Below are 27795 nucleotides of genomic sequence, written 5' to 3' on the forward strand. Positions count from 1 at the left end.
AGGGAGAGAGGGCAAAAATGAGCTGATATCAAGGGCTCAAATTGAAAGAAAACGTTTGGAGAATGATGATGGCAACAAATGTACAAATGTGCTTGACACAATAGATGTATGTATGGATTGTGATAAGAATTGTACGAACCCCCAATAAAATGATTTTTTAAAAGTGAGGATGTGGAATCTTCATCTCAATATACTTTTGACATTTTATCAGGAAAGGCTAGTTCTTGGGAAAAGATAGCATGCTTGGTAAAATAGAGGGTTCGTGAAAAAGAGTAATAATCTCCATGAGGTAGATTGACACAGTAGCTTCAACAGGCTCAAACATAGCAATTCTGAGAGCGTCTCGAGGCCAGGCAGTGTGTGGTTCCATTGTATATAGGATCTCTGAATTGGAACTGACTTGGTGGTAGCTAACAACAACTGTTTGTAAATGTCTGTGATTCTGTCATGGAAAATTATGCCAAACTACCTGTGTTTACCTGGTCAAGTCTTTATTTTATTAAATTTTTGCTAATCTATTTTGGAATGCCAAGGTGTCAAATCATCTATCTTAATTTCATCACAATATTTAGAGTACAGTTTCCCAGAATGTCCTTATAGAAAAATAAGAGTGTGGCTGTACTGAGTGAATTTACCACCTAACTGAACAAAGATGCTTTGAGGGAGACGGTCTCCAGTGCAAACCCACAAGGCTTATTCAACGCTTGACTTGACCTTGTTAACCTTTTCCTCCAAAACTTAGAAAAGGAACACAAGAAGGAAATGCCTATCATATTTGGAAATAGCTCAAAGTTTAGATGATTTAATTAATTCAGTACATAAAAGAATCAGGCTCAGCTCTGTTTAGAAAACAAATCTATTAAGATAATTATTATTTTAGAATATTTCCACAATTCATCAAGTTTGCTCATTTTCATTCTTCTTTTATTAAATGCTACAATGTTCTCCTGGAACAGGGTTGGTGAAAGGGGACTCCATCGTGAATCTAGCCCTGATCATCACAAGAAATGTTGAAGCGTTTAGTGTTAGAAATAATGGAAAAATAATGTTTAGTAGAGCCTATTGTCAGTTCTCTGGCATTGTGCATGTCAAGAAACACAAATATAAAACACAATAGTGTGCTGTTTCAGGCTGGTTTAGTGCATTGCAAATAAAAATCACCGAAAATAGCAACAAATCAGGATACTACCGAAAGGCATGTATTAAAAATTCGTGGGAAAAATGAGGAGTTGATATCAGGGGCTCAAGTAGAAATGAATGTTTTGAAAATGATGATGGTAACATATGTACAAATGTGCTTGACACAATGGATGTGTATATGGACTGTGATAAGAGCTGTAAGAGCCCCCAATAAAATGATTTTTAAAAAATTCTTTGGAAGCTAATGGAGCTATGGCTAACTCATCAGAAGGCTTTGTGAGCTCTGAGTGGACTATTGAACGCCTCAGAAAGGTCTGGAGAGTTCTCTACAAAGGGTACATTCACAGTTGATTCCTAAATTTAGGATGCGCTCTTGAGATGTTATTGCTTTTAACAAGTGTCCTCCACTGATTCTGAGAAATACGGTTGATGAACTCACCTTGATTTGAATTTTGGCATAATTTTTTAAATGTATTGTTTTTGTTTCACAGTTTCAAGTTGGAGCTTTTAAAAGTTCAGATAGATTTAATTACCTTGAGCCTAAAACCTGTAGTTTTGCATTATGTCAGATTATAGATCTCCCAACTCCCTGCATTTCAATTAGAAAATTACATGCTCTTCCATTTTCAGTGTTTCTTCTAATTTTTAATGCTTCATTTTGTACAAAGCTGGATATGATCTAGTCATAGACATTGCAATTTCTGTGTAGCAGAGAAGCATCTAGAGCTGCCCTGTTACTGCTTCAGATTAGATGATGATCACTGTCCACATCACTTAATGCAGAGCCATTCAGAAGAAGCATGAAATGAGTACTGGTGAGCAGCCCCTTAGATACCTTGTTAACTGGAGATTTCCTTCCCTCCCTCGTGTGTCTTCCTCATTAGTGTCTCTGACTGAAGTGGATCAACTAGGAGTGGCTCCTTGCAGCATAGAGGGAGGTACTCTTCAAATTGCCTCTGAAATCCGAACCTGAATCAATGAACACAGACCCTTTTTGAAGACATGGGGTGTGGAAGTTCCATTGCAAAAAAACACAGAGGATCTGATAAAGGTGAGTGCTGGGAAGGTGCCTGTGTCCAGAATGAAAAGCCAGTTTTCTCCTACCCCCCTCCTCATTTTTCATTTATTCCCACTGTTCTTGAGCTGCCCTGTGTGACTTTGTACAAAGCATCACCACTGGAGGTTCAATTTTGGGGTGACTTAAAGAAACAACCTTTATGACTGTGTAGCTTTGAATTTATGATGCACAAGAAAGTATTATTTAAGAGATATTTTTTGTTAGACTTTGTTTCATTTGAAAATGTACCAATATAAAACCTTCATTTCAAATCAGTGGCAAAAGAAAAGCAAGAAAGACAAACTTTACAGTTGTTTATTCAGTACTTTTATAAATAACTATATCCATGACTATGTAATATTTAGTAGCATCATAGAAATTTTTTTTAGATTTTATAAGTCAATGGTCAAATTTATTTTATAACTATTCAATACAGAACTACATGAGATTTGCTTGGTGTTTTAAAATATTCTATATAGATAGAGTTGGGGGATTACAGGGTTATATGTTTCATGAACAAAAAGGTATATTGCTTCTGACCCTCCCTCCCTCCAGTATAATTAGAGGCTTAAATATTTCCTGTACTCTGTGTTGGAGTTCTCATAGCTACTAGAATCTAGCTGAAGCTCACCTAGTGTTTAACAGACCTCATCTCCACAAGTAAATTAAAATTTAAAATAATAAATAAACTAAGATAATTATGTTAACCATTCACTCTTAGACTCTGTTCCTTTGAAATCTAAACTATAAATGATTTTTTTTACTATTTCTATTCTATGTTTTGGCTTTCGAGGTTTACTCCGGCTTAAGGGAAAAGCATTTAGGATGCAGAGTATTCTACACTAATTAGTGTGGGATGTTTCCGTTAGGGAATCAAATGTTGTTCTCCCTCCCAGCTGATTTGTGCTGGTAAGTTACCAAGCTATTCTCTCAAAGTACGACAGTACTCCAGAGAAACATCAACTCTTTTGAATTGGTAAGCACATCATGAATTAAATCTTTCCAAAGCACCAATTGAACAAATTCCATAGCAGTAATTTATTGGCAGAGAGTAAGTGAATGATTACCTTTTCTTTTAAAAATAATGTTTTTAATAAATATCTAGGTTTAAGGAGGTATCCTACTAGCCGAAAGGTAGGAGGTTGACACCACCACGTCCCTCCTTGTGGAAAAGATGTGATGTCTGCCTCTATAAAGATTGCAGCCTTGGTTATACTTTCTCCTACAGGGGTCATATGAGTCAGATTTGAAGACAACATTTTTGCTTGTTTTGTTTTAATGGTAACTTTTGACAAGGAGGCACATACCAACATGGTAATTCTGTAACATTTTGAGGAACTTTCAAACTGTTTTTCCAAGTAGTGGTACCAATTGACATTCCTACCTGCTGTGCATGAGAGGCCCAATGTCTTCTCCATATCCCCACCAACACTGGTTAGTATCTGTTATTTTGTTACTATAGCCATCCTAGTGGTTGTGAGGTGCAATATTATAGTATTTTTCATTTGCATTTCATTTGCATGACTAGGGATGAACATTTTTTCTTGTGTTCATTGAACATCTATCTTTGTAAAATTGTTCAAATTCTTAGACCACTTTTAACTTAGTTATCTATGTTTATATTAATGTGATGAAAGACATATTTTATATGCATGTCCCTAGTCATATATGTGGTCTGAATTCTACTACATTCTGTGGGTCTTTTCACTTGTTCATATGGTTTAAAATTACCACTTGGTGTGATTTTCTTACTCCAATAGACCTTTGCTCACAATTGGCATCGACTTGATGGCAGTTAGTTTGGTTTGGGTTTTATATCTTATATGCCTAACGTTGCAGTTACACATATTTTGTCTTACACAATTGCTTTTTCATCAGTTCTGAGAAGAAAGGACCAGAAATATACATTTACATAATTACATAGTTATCCTTGCTCATATTATATCTACTTTTTTGAGGATTCATATTACTATTTGTGCCCATTTATTTTCAGGCTGAAGAATTTCCTTTAGTATATCTTGTAAGGTAGGTCTGCTGACAAAAATTGCATTTTGTTTTGTTTTAATTTGGTAATGACTTTATTTCTCTTAAATTTTTCAAAGATAATTTTGCTAGATATAAGACAGATATAAGATTCTTGGTTGAGTTTTTTTTTTTTCTTTTGGGACGTTAAACATTTATTCCACTACCTTCAGAATTCCAATGTTTCTGATTTAAAGTCATCTGTTAATCTTATTAAAAGGCCTGGTAGTACTGTTTGGTTAGCATTGGATTGCTGACTAAAAGGCCATTGGTTCAAGCACACTGGCTACTTTGTGGGAGAAAATGAGGCTTTCTTCTGTAAATATTTTTAAAGCCTCTGAAACCCTATATATGATCGCTGCATATCAGAATTGACTCAATGGCCATGATTTTAAAATTGATCTTACTGTGTGTACATCCCTGTGTTTATCTTATTTGAAGTTCATTGAGCTTTTTGGAAGTATGCTATTATTGTTAGGTATCATTGAGTCAGCTCTGACCCATAGCGACCCTATGCAAAACAGAAGCAAACACGCTTCACGGTCCTGTACCATCCTCACAATTGTTCCTAGGCCTGAGCTAATTGATAATGCCACTTTGTCGATCCATCTTGTTGAGGGCCTTCCTCTTTTCCACTGCCTTACCACTTTACTAAACATGATGGCTGCCAAGGACTGGTCTCTCCTGACCACATGTCTAAAGTCTTGCCATCCTTGCCTCTAAGGAGTACTCTGGTCTTACTTCTTCCAATACATATTGGTTTGTCCTTTGAGCAGTGCATGGTACCTTCAATATTCTTCTCCAGCACCACAATTCATATGCATCAATTCTTCTACCGTCTTCCTTATTCAATCTCCAACTTTCACATGCATATGAGGCACTGGAGAGTACCATGTCTTGGTTCAAGCACACCTTTGACCTCAAAGTAATGTCCTTGTTCTTCATTACTCTAAAGAGGTCTTGTGCAGCAGATTTACCCAAAGCAATACATCTCTTGATCGCTTGTCTGCTGCTTCCATGAACATTGATTGTGGATTCAATTAGGCAAAGTCCTTGACAACTTCAACCTTTTCTCCATTTCTCATTATGTTGCCTTTTGGTCCACTTGTGAGGATTTGGGTCTTCCTTACATTGAGTTGTTCTCGCCTTTTGGTGTTGCCATTGCACGTATAGTCATGTGTTTAGTGATGTCCCATAGTTCTCAGAGGCAGTGCCCTTTTTCCCATTCCTTTTATTTACTCTGTTCTTTGGATTGCATAATCACTATAGATCTATCTTTGAGTTGATTGAGTCTATTTTTCCCCTTCCTCTTGAACTCTACTGTTGAATTCCTCTGGTAAAATTTTTATTTTGGTTATTGTATTTTTTAATTTATGAATCTCCATTTCATTCTTCTTAAACATATTTATCTCTTTTCTGATATTCTCTGTTTGTGATGTGTCATTGTCATTATATCTTCTTTTCCTCCTCTAAGCATGGTTTCCTTTAGCTATTTGAAAATAAGTACCATATAATGGCTGCATTGAGTTCTTTGTCTATTAAGTCTGACAACTTTACCCTCTCACAGTTGCCTTCTTTTCGTATTCTTTGGGTGTAGTCATGCTTTTATGTTTCTTTGTCTCATAATTTCTTGTTGAAAATTAGGTAACATATTGGAGCAATTCTGCATACTGATTCTTTTGTAAGCAGTACCCCATCTAGGTATTAGTAGATTATTAGTAGAAATTAGGAGAAATCTAGATATTAATTCCCATGAAAGCAGCAGCCAATCAAAAGATGTAGTACAATTGGCAAAACTGATACAAAAGGCCCCTTTAAAGTGTTAAAAAGCAAAGATGTCGACTTGAGGGCTAAGGCGTGCTTGGCACAAGGAATGGTATTTTTAGTCACCTCATATGTATGTGGAAGCTGGATAATGAATCAGGAAGGCTGGAGAGTTTTGTCTCATATACTGTAACCAGGAGGAACCAGTCTCCCAAGAAGAACATCATGCTTGGCAAAGCAGAGGGTGAAAGAAAACTAGGAAGACCCTAAATGAGATTGGTTGGTACAGTGGCTCCAACAATGTGTAGATGGCAAAGGACTAGGCAGTGTTTCATTTTGTTGCACATTTGTGTCATTAATAGTCAGAACTTACTTGATGACACTAACAACCACCATAACCATTTAATTCCCCCTTCCAACACCTATTATTATCATTTGGTTGCTACTTGCTTGCTTTTTGTTTAGTGACTTGATTGGAATGGATTATTTCGAAGCCTAAATTTCATCTGATGTTTCCCATCAAAGCATACATCCTTGAGCATGGGCACAACCACCTTGGGCTGTCAGTGCTTTAAACAGAACGCTGTTTTACTGTGTTTACCTCATGTTTTTGTAAGCATGTTACCTCTGCTGCTTTCAGCAAGTTGATTAAAAACATACCTTATACTATAGCCAAAAATATTCACTACCTTTGGGTCCAGTCACACTCACAACATCTCTATATAGGGTTTCCAAGGCTGTAAATCTTTATGGAAGTAGATAAACTCATCTTACTTCCCATCATTTGACTGTTGGGGTTGAACTGCTTACTCAAGAGCTCCACTTCCACCACAGCTCCTTAAAACATGTCTTCCTTAATGTCACCAAAAACCCTATCTCAATTGGGATTACATCCATAGGTAGAGAAGTTAGGATTTATAACATGTATTTGGGAGGGCCCGATTCAATACATAAGAAGAGTTATCATTTATTGATTTCTACTCTGTACATTTATTATTTCTACTTCTCACCAAAATCCTAGGAGGAAATCTTGATTATTCTCCATTCATAGGTGAGGGAGCTAAGTGTGAATTGGTTTGCAACTCTCACTTTAAAACTGAAATATATCCAAATAATAGAAACACAACATTTCCATTTCGTTCTCCTGAACTTCACCTTAACGTTAAATTGTTTATCGATGAATTTTGAATTAATAATCAATTGCCTTTCTTGGAACACTTTGAAAACGTTGTGATGTATTTTCTTTTATTTCTTCCCTTGAGACTAGAAATCCATGACTGTAATTTCTCTAAGTGCTAAGGAGCCTTCAACACCTATACTTTTCATTGGCCCTGAAGTTTGCTGCATAAGCTATGGCAAATAGAAAAATTCTCTAATGGTGATTGTTCTTTTAAAACATACTTTTTCTCGATTTTTATTTTAAAGATTTAAAAATGCTAAATGGAAAACTAAGTGTTTCTTTAATTCTTCGTAAGAGTCTTGATAAAACATCCAGTTACTTTAGTTGTTTGAAAATCTAACAAATAAGCAATTCACAAATGCTTGAGAGATCTCTCACTCATTACCCCCTACTCCCCATTATTTTTTTCAGTCCTTTACTGAGATGGACATTTAAATTCAGGAAAACAGTAAATGGCATTGCTCCTTTCATGTTTCGTGTGCTCTAAAAATATTTTTCTCAAGTACCTTTGCACTGTTCTATTATTTTGAAGGATTCTTGGTTATAATTGACACTGTAGGATATAGTAGAAATCACAATGTGCTCTCTCCGTCCTCATTTTCCTCCCTAATGAAATGCAGGTATCAGGTAAGATGCTCTTTAAAGTCCCTTGTGGCTCAAAGGTTATCTGTATGAGACACGGATGTGGGACAAGGATGAGGACATGCATTTTCCCCTTCTGCCACTCCTGGAGGAGCCCCATTGGTGATTCGAATCCATCAGCCACTCCCCAGAAGAAAACTGAGATTTATTACTACTATGAAGATTTACAGTCTTGGAAACCCACAGGAGCAGTTCTACTCTGTCATATTGGGTCACTATGAGTTGGAGCAGATTTGATGTCAGGCAGGGAAGGAAACAGAGAGAGAGAGAGAGAGAGAGAGAGAGAGAGAGAGAGAGAGAGAGAGAAACACTACTCTTGATGATTCCCCTGTTAGCTAGCTAACTATTTTAGCAGCCTTCATCTAACCATCTCTATCTCTATCCCTCTAGCTCCAGCTCTAGCTCTGGCACTATCTATAGCTCTGTCTATATATTTCTTATATCTTTTTAAAATTTCGTTTTGCTGTGTTTCCCCCTTCCAGCATCTAATTTTTAAAATTGCACACTGACAGAGAAGATGAAAGAAGAGTACAATGGTAAATTACAGACATCGTGATATTAACCTCTACATATTTCATCATTCATCTCCTAAAAAGAGGAATATTCACTTACATAATCACAGTGCTGCATCATATCACAGAATTGTAGCATTGATAAGCTAATATTACCTAATGCATAGTCCATACTAAAACTTTATTTCAATTGTGCAAAATTGCCTTTTGTAATTTTTTTCTTCCTTAAAAAAAATCTTCTCTTGTCCTTTTGTTCTCTCGCAGTGATTCTTCCCTCTGTCTCCTCCACTTCAGAGCTTGCTCCTGAAGGAGGCATTTGCAACACTACTTCATACCTGTTCATGTCTCCCAAGCTACAGAAAATGATTTTGACAGGCTCCTGGATGACCTCGAAGTCCAGTGGTGCATTTTCAGTACTCACTCTGCTTGACTTACTGGCAGCACTTGGCACTTCTGCATGCTGTCTTCATAAGACATTCATTGCCCTTGGTTCAATGACAGCACAGTCTTGGTTTTCTCTCTGTGTCTTTGAATGGTGTGCTAGAGCCCTACTTTCTTCCCTCTTTGAAATGTTGGGATTCTTCTTCCTCCTCTTATTCTCTCACTCTACACTCTCCTTGAGTGGCACTTTCCACCCTCATTGCTTTAATTGTCAGCAATATGTCAGATCTCTCCTTTCAGCCCACACCATATACCACAGTCCCTGGTTAATTGGCATCAATTGTGAATCCTATAAAACAAGTAATTTCCTTTGTCATGGGTGGATACTGTCTTCATTTAAAATGAGAATTTCTCTCAATAACAATTTTCAGTTATTCGTGTTCTGATATGATAATGTGCTAGTCTTAAGGTTTGCATAGGATTGGCACTACAAACACATATATTATCTGAATAAATGGGCAGTTAAAAACCTCAACTTTTAAATTCTTTAAACTGATTAAATACACATTTATATTTTTCTTTGCTCTCCATGCAATGAAATTTCTAGTATTTTGAGATTCTGCCATGGAGTTGTTCAGATTCCACTATAGAATTATGAACCTTTGGAAGGCAGAAAGTATTGCTTGAAGGACATGGACATCTTCCTCTCTATATAAATTATCTTTTTACCCAGCTTCTAGACTTTACTAGCAACTAACAAAGAAGTCAGCTTTGTAAGTGGGCCTTGTTGATTGTCAGTACATCCTGTTACAGAGAGTCATATTTCAATGCACTATAAGAAAGAGTAATACTTCGGTCCTAATGGCCACTTATTTCCTATAATATGAACACTTTTCTTGTCTGATTATGGCTTTATATTTTAAGCCGTTGGAAAGGAAAAATTAAATAATTATTATATTAAATAATATATTACATAAAAGTGGCAATATGACTCAGATTGATAACTGATAACAAACAAAATCTTAAACTCACTACCATCGAGTCAATTCCAACTCATAGTGACCCTATAGAACAGAGTAGAACTGCCTCATAGGGTTTCCAAGACTAAATCTTAAGGAGGGATCTGACTGCCATATCTTTTTTCTCAGATTGGCTGGTGAGTTTAATCTACTGGACTTTCAGTTAGCAGTTAACTACTTAAAAACACAGTGACACCAGGACTTCTAATTAATAACAAGACAAAATTGTAGTCTAGTGATTTAATATTTTTTTCCTGAGTGAGGATTAAAGGTCATTATTGATCAAGTGCCACAGTTTTGTTTAATTAGTGATATAACCAAGAATTGTGATCTTTACAGGAGTAGAAAGCTCAAGCTTTCTCCCATGGAGTGGCTCCTGGTTTTGATCTGCTGGCCTTGAGGTTAGCGGCTTGACATGTAACCACTATGTCATAGTTGCCTTTTATTTAGCACTGGACTAAATTTTTCAATAACAATATCTTGTCCTCTAAGGAGCTCTGTAAAGAGGTATTAGGGATTGAATCATGTTTCCCCTCCCCCCAAAAATAAAGGAGTTACAACAAAGAGAAAGCCTGTCCTGAGCGTGGGGCCCTGAATTCAGACTGCTAGTGTCCTAAAATGTGGGGAAATACATTTCTGTTTGCTAAAACCATCCGTGTGTGGTGTATCTGTTGTAACAGCACTGGATAGCTAAGACAGAAGCAGGGCATGTTTGTTATTCAGTTGTCTTTGATGAATGGAATCTAAAATACAGATGGCGAGAATCAGTTCTTTGTATATTGTCATTATTGGTCTGGGAAAGACCCTTTCTCATGCTCATTCTTTTATTTCCTTTTTACCCATGTATCCCATGCTCATTCTCCTCTGCCTATGAATAACCAATCTATTGCATTCATTATATACTTTTTAATTTGTATATATTCTTATGAAATATAAATTGTGGATTTGTGTATGTATATATTTAATGTATATGAAATGGTGTGATGGTAAGTACAAAAGTTGCTGTAAAATAATAGAAACCTTTTTTCAACAAAAAGATCAAATGTGAAGCTATTATTCCTTGACATATCCTCCATCTTGGTCTTTATGCTTACGAAAATGATGTTTCCATTCTTGAACCTTTCTTTGAAGAATTTTGAGCTGTTCTGTTTGCACCACATCACAATGGTAGTTTTAGCATACTTGAGGGACAAGAGTTCATTCTCTTGAATTTTTTTTTGAGATCAAAAAGAAGTAGGAAAGAGCAAGATCAGCCTGTAGGGTGAATGGGGCAAGGTTTCTCCTAGGCAGTCCTTGCTACCCTCAGAAAATGAGCAGGTGAATTATTGATGTGGGGGAAAAAAATCAGCACAACTTTCCTGACCTTTGCTTCACCAAGGAAATTTTCAATTTTCTTAAAATATCTTCCCAATAAGACCCTGTGACGTTCCTGTGTCCTTCAAGAAAATCTATCAAGTAGACCCCTTTTGAATTTCCAAAACAGTTACCATCACCTTCTGAACTGACTGCTCGGCGTTGAATTGAACTAACCTAGCAGATGCCTTCCGTAGCCACTATTTCGATTGGATCTTTTCTTAAAGTCACTCTCAAGAGAGGAACTTAAGTGTATTATGGAGAGGACTAGTCTGCAGGCATCCACTGATCACAGACACATGTTTAAACATGTTTTATTTGGAATAAGCCCATGCATGTATGAACTGGAACCCTTATGGCAATACTTCTTGGCTTACCCTCATATTTTATTCCTACTGTAATTTCTTTTCTTAACTGTTCTAAGTGAAGCAGTATGTTTTACAGACCCATTCATGCTGCTTTGGTTTCATTTCATCTATTGCTTCCAGTGGAAACATGATAGCCATGGTGTGCACCCACCATAAGTTATGCATTCTCATTCCCAGCAGTGGGCACTCAGGCTGCAATGCTATCAGAAATTCCACTGCTACAAAGAACATTTAGATGGTGTTCCCATATATGTCTCCTTTATGTGCTGTGTGAATATTGCTGCTTTATAGAATATACATGGATTTTATTTACCAAAGTGCCAGATGTAGGGACTGCTGTCACTTCCATTTCAAAGGTGAGGTGTCTGAGGCTTTGGGAACTTCAACAACTTACCCAAAGGGACAGTTAGAATTCAAATTCAGGAAGCCCTGTTCTAAAATTTGACCTTCTATTTCTTTGCCATCATTTGTTGCTGAATTCTTGAGACTTGAGTAGAGTTTAATAAAAACCCTAGAGATAAAGTTTCATTGCTTTTAGTTTTCATGTTCATAAACCTAGGAATCCAAATGGACTAATATTTTTTAAAAGCACCTACTTTGTCCATACTGTAGTATAACTGTTTTTCTCTGATTTTCATATCCTGTGGTGGGCAGCAATAAAGGCTGCAATGATCATCCAGAATTGGTACCGAAGTTACAGCGCTCGGTTGAAGGTTAGACAACGCTATGCCCTCACCATCTTCCAGTCAATCGAATATGCTAATGAACAAGGCCAAATGCAGGTCCGTTTTGCAAGCTTGTCTTTTCTTTGGGTAAAATGTTTCCCTTTGGCCCGTCCTCGCCCACCTTCACCCATTGTTATGAACAGAATGAACGTTTGGGGCTATTTTAAGCTGAGGAACTTTGGTATAAGGCTTTATTAGCAGATGTAGTGACATTGTCTTGGCACTACCTATTGAAAGCAAATGTAATTTGAGGAGAGGATGATATTTCTCAGTTCTAAAGTTCACATTTTTAGGGAGACTGCTAGATGCCTAGTTAGCTAATTAAAATGGTCTTTTTCTGTTCTTGAGTACATATCCAAAAAGGAAGTAAAGTTGTTACTTTATGAAAGAATACTTTAGAAAATTGAAAAATGAAAGGATTTCCTGAGAACAAACCTTTGGAAATTCTAGAAGAAAATGTAAGTGGGTAAGGAAGGCCTGTTAAAAGCTTCCAAAAAGGCTACATAAATGTAACTTGAATTCTAATGAACATAAAAGGGGTTTTTCAATAATAAATCATCTTGGGAAGGTTTCCAATAGAATTGTGAATGAAGAAAATCAACTTGTAGACCCCTATGTAGACTCTTATGTCATCATACACAAAAGAAAAACATAGAAAAAGTTTGGAAAAAGAAACACAGCAAACTGTTCACCATAATTATTTGTAGGACAAGAGTAGAATTGGTGAGTGGTGGGGTGTTAATAAATACATTAATTTTATTTCTATTTGTTCTTAGATTTTTTAATCATATGTTTAATTTTTATATGATCATCTTTCTAAAGATGATTAACAAAATTTCAACAATTAAAGAAAAAGCTAGATTTATTCTTTGCAGCTATAAAAATGTTATGTCATGGATGGAACCTGTCTGCAGTCATCCTCTGGTCGCAGAGACATATTTAAACAGTCTTTCCTCTGGTTAGAAACATATAAAGTCAGAGTAAGCCTCTCAAGTGACACACTTGATACACATAAATCCATTGGGACTTTACTCTCTCTTGAATTTTTTATAGCTTTATTGAGTTATACTTCACATACCATTCAATCCTCTGTAGAAGTCCATTGTTTTTAGCATATTCACTGTTTGTCAGCTATCACCACAATCAATTTTTAAATAGTTTCATTGCCCACCCTCAAATCCCTGTACCTGTTCGCAGTCATTCCTCTACTCCTTCTTTCCCAGCCCCAAGTAACCATTCCTCTCTTCTCTATCTTTAGGGATTTGCCTTTTCCGGATATTTCATATAAATGGTGTCATAAAGTATGCATGTAATCTCTTGTGTCTGGTTTCTTTTACTTAGCATAATGTTTTCAAGTTTCTTCTGTCATAGCATGAATTGTACTCCATTGTATGGATAGGCTACATTTTGTTTATCCTTTTCTCAGATGATAAACCATTTGGATTGTTTCCATTTTGGGGGCTGTTATGGGTAATTTTGTTATAAACATTTATGTAAAATTGTGTGTGTGTGTGTGTGAACACATACTTTAAGTTTTCTTGGATATATACCTAGGATTGGAATTGCTGGATCACAAGGAGTTCTGTGTTTAACTTTTTGAGAAACTGCCAAACTGTTTTCCACAACAATTGCACAATTTTACATTCCTCCCAGAATGTATTAGGATTTGAATTTCTTCACAACCTTGTCAGCATTTGCTATTCTCTGTCATTTATGATGAGGATGAGGGTGATTATCCTAATGGAAGCACTGTTGGTTCAGTGGTAGAATTTTCACCTTCCATACAGGAGACCGGGATTTGATCCCTCACCAATGTGGAGCCACCACTTATCTGTTAGGTTTCAGCTGAACTTCCAGATAAAGCAGACTAGGAAGAAAGGTGGGGCGATGAACTTGTGGAAAGTAGACAATGAAAAGTCTATAGAGCACGACTGTCTGATCTTCATTCCACCATGGCGGCAAGTGTGGGACAGGGCAGCATTTAGTTCTGGGGTCACTATGAGGCAGACTGGAAGGCAGTGAAGAGCAAACCTTTCAACAATTAAAAAAAAACATACAGATGGAGAAAGTCCCTCAGTATGCATTCTTCTGGGAGGTAGGGCTTCAAGAAGAAGTTAGGTGTGTAGTAGACATGCAGGGCAGAGGCAGCACCTAGATGATGGTCAGAAGAATGTGCGTGGGCTTACCCTTGACATTCCTCCTTCTTTTATTTTCCAAATAATCAACACTTAAGAGTATCTTTTAAAATGCTCATGATCGATACTCTGGTTTATCTTCAAATCATATAAATCGTAAGCCTTTTAAAATGCTCATGATCACTAGCCACTTCAGAGATATAAATCAAAACAAGAAGATACCACCTTACACCTACATTGGCTGCCAAGTTAAACAACAACAACAAGAAAAAGGAAAACAGAAAATAATAATGGCCGAAGCAGATTAAGAGAGATTGGAAGCCTCATGCACTGTTGGGGAAACTATGAATATGTACAACAATGATGAAAAGTGATATGGAGCTACCTGAAACAACTGGGACTAGAAATTCCGTAGGATCTTCTGAACATTTGGTTCCCAGAAGGCTATGGATGAGAGTGAAGCCCATAATCCATTGGCAGAGTCCCCACATGAATTAAGGCCTTGGTGGATCCCCTCTGACCATAGTACAGGCATGGAATAGCCTTGCTTTCAGATAGAGAGCATTATAAAAATCAATTACCTCAGAGGCAGTTAAGTTAAAATGTAACACTTTTTCATTTGCTCTCCCTTTGACCCATTTTAAAGTTCTGGTTTTTAATATGTTCTGCCATCCTTTCTATTGAAGTTTTTTTCTCTTTTTAATTTTTTCATTCTTGTTGAATTTTTTGTTTGTTTCTTGTTTTTGTTTTGTTATGGTTTTCTGTATATGAAATATGCAGCATAAGTGAATCTATAGAGACAGTTACTGGATTAATAATTTCTTAGGAAATAGAGATTCCTAAGGGGAGGTTGAGGGGGAAATGAGTCAACAACAATGAGTACAAGAAAGAAGAAATGTTCTAAAATTGATTGTGGTGATTATTGCAAAGATCTTTTAAATATGATAGAACTATTGTAAGATATATGAATTGTATTTCAATAAAACTAGCAAAGAGATTCCATAGGATCCAGCAATCCATCTCCTGGGTATATATCCTAAAGAAGTAAGAGTCATAATATGAACAAGCACAAACACACTCATGTTCATTGGAGTACTGTTCACAATAGCAAGAAAACGGAAACAATCTAAACGCCCACCGGAAGACTACATAAAGAAAGTCTGGTACAAACACACAATGGAATAGTAAGCATCAGTGAAACCATGGATCATTGTATGAGACCACTGTTATAAGGAAAATAAGTATTTTAAAAGACACACAAGAAAAAGGCCTTCATATCAAAGGGAACCAACTTTTGAGGCTAGAGGCAGGGAGAGCAAGGAAGGAAAGGGAAAGCATTGGGCGAGAAATCAAGGAATGATTACTAGTTGAAGCTCTTGAATATAAAATGGATGATGCAAATGTAAACTCCCACCTTATTTACAATTTAAAAAAGAGAGTATCTCTCAACTCAAAATCTCACCACCTAAAAGAAGAGAACAAAATGTAGCCACTGCTGTGAAAACTTTTCTGAGAGTTCTCAGGGGAAACCTATAAGGGCATGCAGAAAGCAAGACAGGGCAGGACAGGAAGCTGGGCAAAAATGTGGTCTCTAGAGAAGGGTGACTTCAGCCCAAGCCCACTGAGAGTGATAATAGGGCGGCAGCAGGGAAATAGCTAGCCTTGTTATAGCTTTGCCCTTGTCAGGCATTGCTATGGGCAGCCACCTGGAGGGGATACAAATGGCCCATACAACTCTGGGTGGGATGTCTCCAACTTCCAAGAGCAGTTTTCTGGAGGAGGGGAGAGGGGAGCCATTAGCAGTAGCAGCAACCTGTCCAAGATTGAGGGGGGGGGTGTGAAGGGAACTGGGAGGGAGCACTCAGCATTTGCGACAGTAACTGGTAGTGGAACACTAACTGATTACTGTATTTGTATTTTGTTCAGCTATCCAGCTTTTTTACCTTCATGTTGGAAAATTATGCAAAAGCAAATGAGAAAGAACGTGGTAAGTAGAAATGTTCAGTCTTTTGAAAAAATAGAGTCATTACACAGTAAGCTGTCCTCATCAAGTGATGTAAATTCAAAAGAACCTGAGAAAATGGAAAAGACCCACCTGGCTTCCCCATGTGACACTGAACAACTGGTGAGGTCAGTGCAACTGATTTTTCCCCTTTCTGAATGATGCGGGTGAAACTGGCAGCATAAAGTTCTCACTTTTCATTTATGAGCCAGCCAGGGTGCAGTATAGCGCTGAAGAAAAACACAACATTCCCCTAGTTCTTTAATGCCCCCCCACCCCAGCCCCACTATCATGACCCCAGTTCTACCTTACAAATCATGTACCTTACAAAGCATGTACATTGGTACAGATAAGAACTCTCGACACGGAATCCAGGACAGATAAACCCCTCAGGAACAATAATGGGAATAGGGATGCCAAGAGGGTAGGGAGAAGGTGCAGGGAGAAGGGGGAGAGAGGGGGTACAGATCAGATCTCAATGCTTAAAGTTTGCCCCCCACACCCAGGGGGATAAACAACAGAAACCGAGGTAAATGGAGACAGCAGACAGTGAAAGATATGAAAATAATAATAATTTATATATCAAGCGTTCACAAGGCTGGGAGGGTGGGGGGGGGGAAGAAAGAAAGAGGAGCTGATACCAGGGGCTCAAAAAGAAAGAAACTACATTGAAAATGATGATGACAACATGTGCACAAGCGTGATTGATACAGTTGATTTATGGCTTGTTATAAGAACTATAAGAGCCCCCAATAAATGATTTCTTAAAATTCGTACTTTTCAAAAAACCGCATTAGCGGTCATTTATTGAATACCTTCTCCAAATAGAGTATTAATGTACAACAGTAGTATAGTAAAGAAGATAATATTCCTCATCCACAAAACTTTTGTGCTCAAAACATCTCAACTATTTCATATAGCATATTGGGGGATGGGGTGCGATGGTGAGAATATCACACTTAACACACTTAGGGCCATTATCACCCTGCTGTCTCCCTCCCTCCCCTTCCTCCTTCTCTCTCTCTTTTTTCTATTTCTCTTTCCCTCCCTCCTTCTCTCTCCTGCATTCTGAATCCAAGTTAGACAACATAGATGTGGTTCACAAATGAGTTTAAATTATAATTATTCACAAATAATTATATTTCTCCAGCAAATGAAGATCTGTTTGTTGTTATCTCCAAGATAGATGTTAGGCTTAAAATTTTATTTCACTTTCATTTGAGCCAACCATTGTTTTGCTCTAATAAAAATATAGATTGCAATGAGTAAATTTTAAATACTATGATAAATGCCCTTCAATGTGGTGAAAAATGGTGTGTTAATGGCATGATTTGAGCTAGGTGCATATGCATAAAACTAATTATAGCTTTTAATGATCTGTAGAAGCTTTCTGAATGGTGTAATAGCCAAACCTGAGGCATGGGGAGTGGGTGAAAGTGGGTACATTGCCATTTTCTTTCTTTTAGATAATTGCAATTTGAAAAATAGTTGTTTGTGCTTCATGTTTTTTGGCAAGAATATTTTTGGTGGAAATGATGAAATGAAACAGCACTCTTTCTGCTAATGACCTAATATTTCCATCCAGACTGTGCATCAGAATCACTTAGGGAGTGTCATAGCCACAGATGGCTGGGTTCTAGCCCAGAGCTATTTACTCAGACTCTAGATTTTAAATAATACACATATAAAAAAAATTCCTACAGATGACTTAAAAGTATTTTTTTAAATATGTTTATCAAAGTAGGGGATTGTGGTTTTATCTTTTTATGTAAACTGTTTCTTGGAGTATGACATCCATTATAGAAAAGTACACAAGTCATAAGTGTATGCTCAACAAGTTTTCCCTGAGTAAACACAGTCATGTGACTTTCCCCGGGAACAAGGATGAAATGTCATCCTAGCCACAGAAGTCCTTTCCTTTCCCCTTCTAGTCACTACCCAGCACCTCCACTTGCCTAATTAGTTTTCTGACTTCTGAAAGGTGAGTGTTTGAACCCACCCAACTACTCTGAAATTTGGAAGACAACTTGGCCAACTGACTGTACGAGATCCATACTTGTTCCCATTCCAAAGGCGACCAAACAGAATGCTCAAAATAGAGAATGATAGTACTGATATCACACACAATTAAAATTTGCTTTAGATCATGCAATAATCGTTGCAGTAATATTTTGACAGAGAACTGCCAGAGGTTTAGGCCAGATTCAGAAAAGGATGTGGAACAAGGGATAACATTGCTGATGTCAGATGGATCTTGGCTGAAAGCAGAGAATACTAGAAAGATTATTTGCCTGTGTTTCATTGACTATGCAAAGACATTTGACTGCATGGACCATAATAAACTCTTGGTAACCTTGAGACGAATGGGAATTCTAGAACACTCGATTGTGCTCATTCGGTACTTGTACATGGATCAAGAGGCAGTTGTGCGAATATAACAAGGGAAAAGGGAATGCTGCATGGTTTTAAATCAGGAAAGGTGTTCATCAGTGTTGTATTCTCTCACCATACTTGTTCAATCTACATGCTGAGCCGCTGGATTATATGAAGACGACTTCAGCATAAGGACTGGAGGAAGGCTTAATAACAACCTGACATATGCAGATGACACAACCTTCCTTGCTGAAAGTGAGGAGGAATTGAAGCACTTGCTGATGAAGATCAAGGATTATAGCCTTTGGTATGAATTACAACTCAATGTAAGGAAGACCCAAATCCTCACAACTGGATCATAAGTAACATCATGATAAATGGAGAAAAGGGTGAAATTGTCAAAGATTTTGTCTAACTTGGATCTAAAATCAATTCTCAAGGAAGCAGTAGTCAAGAGATCAAAAGATGTATTGCATTAGGTAAATCTGATGCACAAGACAACAATTTTGAGGATTAAGGTGCGACTGACTCAAGCCATGGTGTTCTCTATTGCATCATATGCATGTGAAAGTTGGACACTGAACAAGGAAGACTGTAGAATAATCAATGCATTTGAATTATGGTGCTGGAAAAGAATATTGAAATTACCATGGACGGCTAAAAGAAAAAAACCGATCTGTATTAGAAAAAGTAAGACTAGAGTACTCCTTAGAGGCAAGGATGGCAAGACTTCTTACATACTTTGGACATGTTGTCAGGAGAGACCAGTCGCTGGAGAAGAAGATCATGTTTCGTAAAATGGAGTGGCAACAAAAATCAGAAAGGCCCTTGACAAGATGGATTGATACAGTTGCTGCATCAGTGTCAGGCCTAGGAATAATTGTGGAAGAGGATGGGGCAGGACCGTTTAGTGTTTCATTCTGTGGTACATGGGGTCACTATGAATCAGAGCTAACTTGATGGCATCTATCAACAGCTTATCTGAAGGATAGAGACCTGGTAATCTGCTTCCATAAAGATGAAAACCCAGTGCCATCAAGGTTATTCTGACCCATAGTGACCCTATATACGGTGTCTGGGGCTGTAAATCTCTTTCTCAAATGGAGTGGTTAGTGAATTTGAACCTCTGACTTGAGGTTAGAAGTCCAACAATTACTCAGCAGTGCCACCAGATTTCCTTTCCATAAAAATTTCAACGTAGAAAATCTTAAGGAAAAATATTTTATGGAAATCTTACTCTGTCACATGTAGTCACTGTGAGTTGAAATAGACTCAATGGCACCCAACAACAATAACAACACAACGCACCTTAGGCTAATTTTACTTGTGTTTGAGCTTCTTTGTATAATGTGAGGCATATAATGTATATCCCTTTCGAGTCTGGCTTCTTTGGCTCAATTTTATAATTGTCAGAGTCATCCATGTTGTCAGAATTTGGCCATTCTTGTTTCTGATTAGTATTCCAATTTTTAAAAGATACCATCATATATCCATTCTATTGTTAATGGACATTTGAGTTGTTTCCAATTGAGCAATTTAAATGGTGTTGCTATGCACATTCTTGTACTTGTTCTTTCTGATGAACACATGTACCCATTTCTTTTGCTATGTACTGATTTCCCAGTTATCAATTACTGCATAGTTAACCGAATTTGGTGGCTTAAGAAAAGAGCTATTGCCTTGCTTGTTATTCTGTGTGTCAGAAATTTGAACAGGGCTGGTCAGGATGGCTTTTTTATGCCCTATTGAACTGATTCTAAATACTTGGACTCCTCAGTTCTGTTCATGTAGCCTATCTGTGCAGCAGGGTTTCTTGACATAGCAGCTGGGTCCCAAGATGGCAAAGGCAGAAACTGCAAGAAATCTTTAAGTCACTGAGGCTGTATATTCCATTGGTCAAAGCAAAGCACAAGGCTAGCTGCAGATTTAAAAGGGTTAAAAACCCATTTTTTGGATGGGAAAGATGCCAGCATTACACTGGGAAAGGATCTGGACCCAAAGAGGCATGATTCATTAGAGGCTATTATTGAACAATGTACCAAAACTCAGGAGTGGAATTTCAGGCATATCAGATATGCATATTCAGTTTTATTGGATACTGAGCTCTGAAAAATGGTTGTGGCAGTTTACACTTCCACCAGTGTATGAAACTTTTAGTTGTTCCATATCTTCAACAACATTTGAACTTGACAGCCTGTTACATTTTAGTCATTTTGGCAGGTATGTAATGGTACCATATTTTTAATTTAATTTACATCCCACTGATAAACAATGAGGAAGAGCCCTGGTGGTATAGTGGTTACAGGTTAGGCTGTATACTGCAAGATCCAGAGTTTGAAACCACCAGCCTCTCGGTGGAAAAAAGACAGGGCTTTCTACTCCCATAAAGAGTTTACAGTCTCAGAAACTCACAAGTTCATCTTTACCTTGTCTTATAAGTTTGCTATAAATCAGCATCAACTGCATGGCAGAGAGATAAGCAGTGACGTAGCTCACGTTTTCATGTTTATTGGCATCTATATCCATTTGTTGAATTGCTGAACAGGCCTATATTTATTTTTCTACTGGGTCATCTGCCTATTTCTTATTAATTTGTAGGAATACTCAATAAATATTGTAGCATTCTCAATAACTATCTTTGTTACATAGGTATGTTGCAAATGCCTTCTCACACTCTTTGGCTCCTCCCTCCCCACAACCCTATCTTTAAATGGTATCGTTTGATGTACAGATGTTCTTCCTGGTTTATGGTGTTTTCTGTTTAAGAAGTCTTTACTTGCTATGAAAAATATGCATATTCCTACTCATTTGTACAAGAAATAATACAAGAAAGATAAGCCAGACACTAAGCACATTGTTTTCCTACAGGGAATGTGTACGACTAGGGCAGAAAAACTGGGGGAAGGGGAAGTAGAAGTAATGAGGCAACAGTATGACACTTCTTTTTTAATCTCTTGTGTATAGTCTGACTCTAGCATCCTGATAACATTTCACATACACAATAAAGATAGCTAAATGATTAAAGCTGGAAAGTATGTGTGCGCAATCTCAAAATGAAATTCAAACTATGGAAAATGAAGCTAAGTGTCTTACAAATGAATAATAGAAGCACCTGAAGGAAGTAGGGAAAAAAACCAAATAATCCAAGTAATTTTAGAAAAGCATTTTTCTCCCTTGTGCCTAGGGGAGGTTTTATTTTTATTTAGCCTGCTTAGGGTTTGCTGAACAGAGCCCTGGTGGTGTAGTGGTTATGAGTTGGGCTTCTAACCACAGGAGCAGCAGTTTGAAACCACCAAACAAAGAAGGAACTTTCTACTCATAGAGTCACAGTCTCACAGACTCAAAGGAGCCATTCTACTCTGCCCTATCGGGTCACTATGAGTTGGAATCAACTCGGTGACAGTGAGCTTTGTTTGTTTTTTAAGAGATTGCTGAGTTTCTTGGATATCCAAGTTGATATTTTTCATCAAGCTTGGGAAATTTTATCCATTAATTAGTTTAAATAGCTTTCTTATTATGTCTAAATATCTTTTAAAACCAACTCTTCCATTGCTTTTAAACTAAGAAAGCCCTAAAATATTTAAAATGTTATCACCATGCCTGTGTTTCTAGATTTTCAGAAATGGGGTGTTTTACTTAAAATTTTAACACTTTATCAACTTTGACTGTTGTATATTAAATGAGAAAAGAAAACATTCATGCAAAAAGGGTGAGAATTATTTACGAATCAGAGCTAGAAAGAAAAGTTCTAAGGAGTTAGCCAACTTTTCCTACACCAGAATATATTTGATAGTGTATTTTTCCCTCCTGATTTGTAGTACCTCCTTCATAATATATTCATTTAAAATATATCTGCCTCCTTATTGCAGTAGGCAGCATGTCAGTCTCATAAAATATATAATAGAGTATATTTCTGGGCTGTCTGTTCTCTCATACACCTCTTTCTTATAGAGTCCTAAAATCACATAGGTAACAGAAAAAGATCTCTAGATTATTACTTTAGGTTGATTTGTGATAATTAGGGAATCTTTTTCTTTGGTGGAAGGATTCTAGGCAACCCTCACTAGGTGTGTTTTCACTGAAGTGCTGTGATGTGTGATATGTGATTTTTTTGAGGCTCAAAAGTCATTTAACACTCCCAGGTATCAGTGCCAGATTAGTGGTTTTAATTCTTTAGAGTCCACATACATTCCACTTTGGCCTCCCCCTACATGTTGAAACCAAAGCAGCCATATCAAATTTCCATGGCCATTGAGTTGATTCCAACTTCTAGTGACTCTGCATAGGGTTTCTGAGGCTGTAAATCTTACTCCCAAAGAGTAAGATTAGCAGTCCAATACTTGCCTGACAGTGCCATAACCCAAAACGGAACTGACTGTCATCAAGTTGAGTCCTACTCATAGCGATCGTATAGGATAGAGTAGAAGTCCCCAGTGGCCCTGTGGGTTTCCAGGGCTATAAATCTTTACCAAACAGAAAACCTCATTTTATCCTGCAGAGTCGCCATGTATTAGACCTATTGACCTTGCAGTTAGCAGACCAACACATAGCCACTCTGCCACCAGAGCTCCTACCAAAGTGGCATAGGTTGGTTTAGAGAGTGGAGGGGCTGGGGAGTGAGTAGAGTTTGTGTTATTTATTTTGACTATTCTTATTTTGCTTCCCAGATCATGGAAAACATTCTACTGGATCAGGTGTTTAATATTTCATCAACTCTAGAACACGTAGTAAATCTTCCTGTTGCTATAGTAAATAAATTATTGTTCCCACTTGAAGCCCTGGTGATGCAGTAGTTAATTGCTCAGCTGCTAATCTGAAGGTTGGCAGTTTGAACGCACCAACCATTCTAAGGGAGACAGATGTGGCAGTCTGCTTCTAAAGAGATTTACAGTTTTGGAAACCCTGTGCTCTGTCCTGTGGAGATGTTGTGAGTCAGAGTCTACTCAGCAGCAGGGGGATCTTCCCACTGAATGTTACTAATATTTAACAATTAAAAAATGTATGTATATTCTGTGCTTTTCTAAGAAGGTAATTCAAATAGTTGTTGGTGGTTAGGTGCCCTCTAGTCAGTTCCCATTCATATTAAAAAAAGTTCAGCTACAAATTATAGAAACCTTTATTAAATAACAATATCAATATGTGAAGCTACTGTTTCTCAACACATCCTCCACCGGGGTCTCTACTCTTCTGAAGGCAGTATTTCCCTCTCTCTAACCCATCCTCGAAGAATTCTGCGCTCCTCAATTTGCACAACACCCAAACAGCAGTTTTAGTATCTGCAAATTGCATTCCTTTTCAATATTCTTTGAGTTTTGAGAACAAAAAACGTTTGAAAGGAGAATATCAGGGATGGAGTAAAGTTTTCCAATGAAATTAACCTAGAACAGTTCTTGCTACCTTCAAAAAGTGATGAACTGTATTGCCAAGAAATTCCTCGGCACAGCGTTCTTAGCTTTGTCCCCTAACCAACGCAGCTTTCAGTTTTCTTAATACTTCTTTCTAATAAGCTCCAATGATCATCTTGTGTCCTTCGAGAAACTCTATCAAGATTACCCCCTTTGACATCCCTAAAGTCAGTCTCTGGAACTTCTGAAACTGACCTTGTCTTAAATTGGATGAGCAGACACACACACACACACACACATACACACACACACACACCCTTGGAGGCCAGTGCTTTGATTGATTCTTTTTGGAAGGCACCTTTACGATACTAAGAAAAGTGTAGTACTGAACGTTTGCAGCCATACCCTGATTACAGAGGCATACTTAAATACATTTTGCTTGGAATAAACTCTTGCATGTATGAACTGGAACCCCAGTACCAATGCTTTTCTTTCTTTTACTTTTAATTATGAATTGAGTGAAGGTTTACAGGGTAGACCATCATTTTTACATTGAACAATCCATAAACATTTTGTCTCATCAAATTCATTGCAATATCTTCAATATAACAGCATGCATCCTACTTCCTCCCTGTGTTTCTGGTTTCCATTTTTCTTCTTTTTTGATTGTTCAACTGAAAATTGAGCCACAGGAGTGAATTTGGCTCCAGACTTAAAGGGTGACTAAGGGCCACCATTTCAGGAGTTCTACAAGGTTTTAATCTGACTAGTAAGCCTGGCATATTTTATGATTTTGAGTTTTGTTTTATATTTTTCTCCCACTCTAACCAGGAACTTCTACTGTGATCCCTTTCAGAGCAATTAGCAGTAGTTCCAGGCACCAGGTTCTCAAGGTTGTGGGGACTGCTGTTCAATTGGTCCATTAGTCCATTGAACTAATTGCTTCCATGGCATCTTCAATTTCCATCCCTCTTCTTTCCTTCTGGCAGGGAGAGACTAATAGTTGTACCTTAAATGGCTACTCATGAGTTGAAGACCATACTCACTACTCCTCAAAGTAGGATGTAGAACATCATCTTTGACTTGCCCTTGTACTTTATTGTTATTAGTAGTTCTCAAGTAGATTTCAACTCATGTTATAGAGTAAAAGGTTTGGGGAATCAATCTTAATGAAAGCATATTGCCCTGCTGTTCTTCCGCTGGATAGGTTTGAACAGTCAATCTTTAGGTTAGAAGTCAAGCACAAATCATTTGTGTCACATGGGATCATATTGTAGTTTTATTGAAAAATAATAAAATTAGTATTATGGCTGATAGCATTACTGTTGATATTTATTAAATGTTAGCATGTGCCATGTTTTAAGTGCTTTAAATACATTGCTTCATTTAGTGTTTATGACAGATCAATGGGATCTGGATTATTAGCATCTCATTTGGCAGATAAGGAGGCTGACACTTGAAGGATAACATACCAAAAGTGTCATCTCGTTAGTGATAAGTCTGGGATCCAAATCCAGTATGATTAAGTTCTGTATTTTATTTAATTTTGTTATTAATTCAGGAAGATTTGGATATTTTTTGAGTATAGGTATTCAATTGCATTAGCCACAAGCAACTCCATTTTTATCTTTCTATCCAATAGTTAAAGAGCCCTGATAGCGCTTTGGGTACCTGGTCAGTGATTCAAACCCACCGGCTGCTCCAAGGGAAGAAAAGATCTATAATCTCTGAAACCCTATATTGGGTCATTTTTTATTAGATTCGACTTGCAGTAGTTACTGTTCTTGTTTTAGTTCCACATCCTATTGCATTGGCCAGAAATGTAAGAACAATATTAAAGGGAAACAATGAAAGTGAACAGCTTGCTTTCTTTTGGAGTTAATGAAAACAACAACCACCTATGTTGATTTAAATATTTTATTATATTAAGTAAGTACCCTAAAAAACAGTTGGATTTTATGAAATTTCATTTTTGGCATCTATTGGAGGACATCAATGGACATCAATGGGTTTGATCCAGATTCATAATTGAGAGATGAAATAATTATTATATATAGCTCCATTGTTGCTGTTCTTTTTCAAGCAATAGCTGAAGCTTGTTTTCAAAATGATATGTGGGTGGTAGAAGCAGAAATTGTGTGTGTGTGTGTGTGTGTGTGTGTGTGTTTTAATTAAGGGCTTAAAAGTTTTCCGTGTCCAGATTTTACAGCCAGACTGGGTAAAAGAAAAGACTGTGTAGGGGTATTTTTTAAGGTATTTTCTTTAGAACAACTTGCAAAAAGCTATCATTTGGTTTAATTCAGGATTATATTATATTTAATTAGTTTAGATTCATGCTGACAGAATGGTAAACCAAATAGGTAAGGATAAATTCTAATTGCACATTGCACAAAGCTTTACATGTTGTTTGCATTCATTAAGCTATTATTATTAATCATAATTACAGTCCACAAGAGTAGTACATGCAATAGAATGTTAAAACTTTTGATTGTTTTAATACATGACAAGCATTATGTACCGGAAGAGGCTATCTGTTATTCTTTTTTATGTGGCAAAGCCAGTTGAAGGATTATAACTTGATGTTGACTGGTATTTCATATTGACTAAGTTGTGACTAAGAATTGAAGTAGGAAAATGGTGCTTTTTCAAATATAGTCCCTGACGTCTGCTGTAAGTCAGCTCTAACTTCTGCGTATTCATTATTATTGTTTTTATTATCAGTATCTTAAAATATCCACTCTTTGTCTTTGAGGGTTGGGAACATTACATATAAGGTTACAGATATATTTTAACATATGTACATACATAAGAATACACAAATCATTAAAATTAAATCCGACCATGGAAGAAGAGTTGGATGATTTTGACACATTGCCACTTTCAGTAATAACTCCACTTGTGGAAAGCTCTAATATCTCTAGATTATCTCCGGGAATAAGGGTGGATTTTTTATTTTTAAAGCTACTGAGAGCTTTCCACATGGTTCTTTTCTTTTATTCTTTATATATTTCATGGTACCATCTCACTGCTCCTCAAATCTGCCTATTGACTTTCGCAAAGGGATCAACATTAGAATCCATATTTTCAAATAACTGAAGCCTTTAGTTTAGAAAACAATTTTTGAAATCACTTTATTGTGGGCTCATACAACTCTTATCACAATCCATACATACATCAATTGTGTAAAGCACATTTGTACATTCGTTACCCTCATCATTCTCAAAACATTTGCTCTCCACGTAAGCCCCTGGCATCAGCTCCTCATTTTCCCCCTCCCTACCCGCTCTCCCCTCCCTCATGAATGCTTGATAATTTATAAATTTTTATTTTGTCATGTCTTGCCCTGTCCGAGGTATCCTATCACCCCCTTAGAAAACAATTTTTATGACAGTGTTTTGGACAGTGATTCATAAAACTTGATCAGCTGCAAGTGAACATCGGAGAATAACATCAGCAAATTACCTGTTGCAACATTGTTTGTAGTACATAATACTAAAGATAAGATGTACCACCCCCACCCCCCAAAAAAGGTACAGTTCATCCTATTTTAAATATGTAATGAATCAAGGATTATTTTATCAGGTCAATAGAAGTATGAGCTTCTGGTTTAGAGAAAAACAGATAATATTTTATTTCATTCTTAAATAGCCAGACTGATTTTTCATAACTGGAAGTGATGAGCCTGGTTTGATGTTTCAATTGGCCAGTGGAAAAGGGAATGTCATCAGGTGAAAGCAATAGCTGGGGAAGTAAATTTCATTTTATGTGCATACTTCA

The 27795-nt window shown here is 37.1% G+C and overlaps 1 protein-coding gene across 1 annotated transcript in view; it reads left to right on the forward strand.

The window, feature by feature from the left end:
- PPEF1 (protein phosphatase with EF-hand domain 1) overlaps nt 1-27795 on the forward strand; it is a 145389-nt gene that overhangs the window by 44897 nt on the left and 72697 nt on the right. The window contains exons 3-5 of the mRNA XM_075538575.1: nt 2025-2191; nt 12093-12220; nt 16225-16285. Coding sequence (XP_075394690.1) covers nt 2143-2191; nt 12093-12220; nt 16225-16285 — 238 coding nt within the window. The 5' untranslated portion in view covers nt 2025-2142. The remainder of the gene's footprint in view (nt 1-2024; nt 2192-12092; nt 12221-16224; nt 16286-27795) is intronic.

Source organism: Tenrec ecaudatus, chromosome X (genome assembly GCF_050624435.1).
Source record: "Tenrec ecaudatus isolate mTenEca1 chromosome X, mTenEca1.hap1, whole genome shotgun sequence".
NCBI lineage: Eukaryota > Metazoa > Chordata > Mammalia > Afrosoricida > Tenrecidae > Tenrec > Tenrec ecaudatus.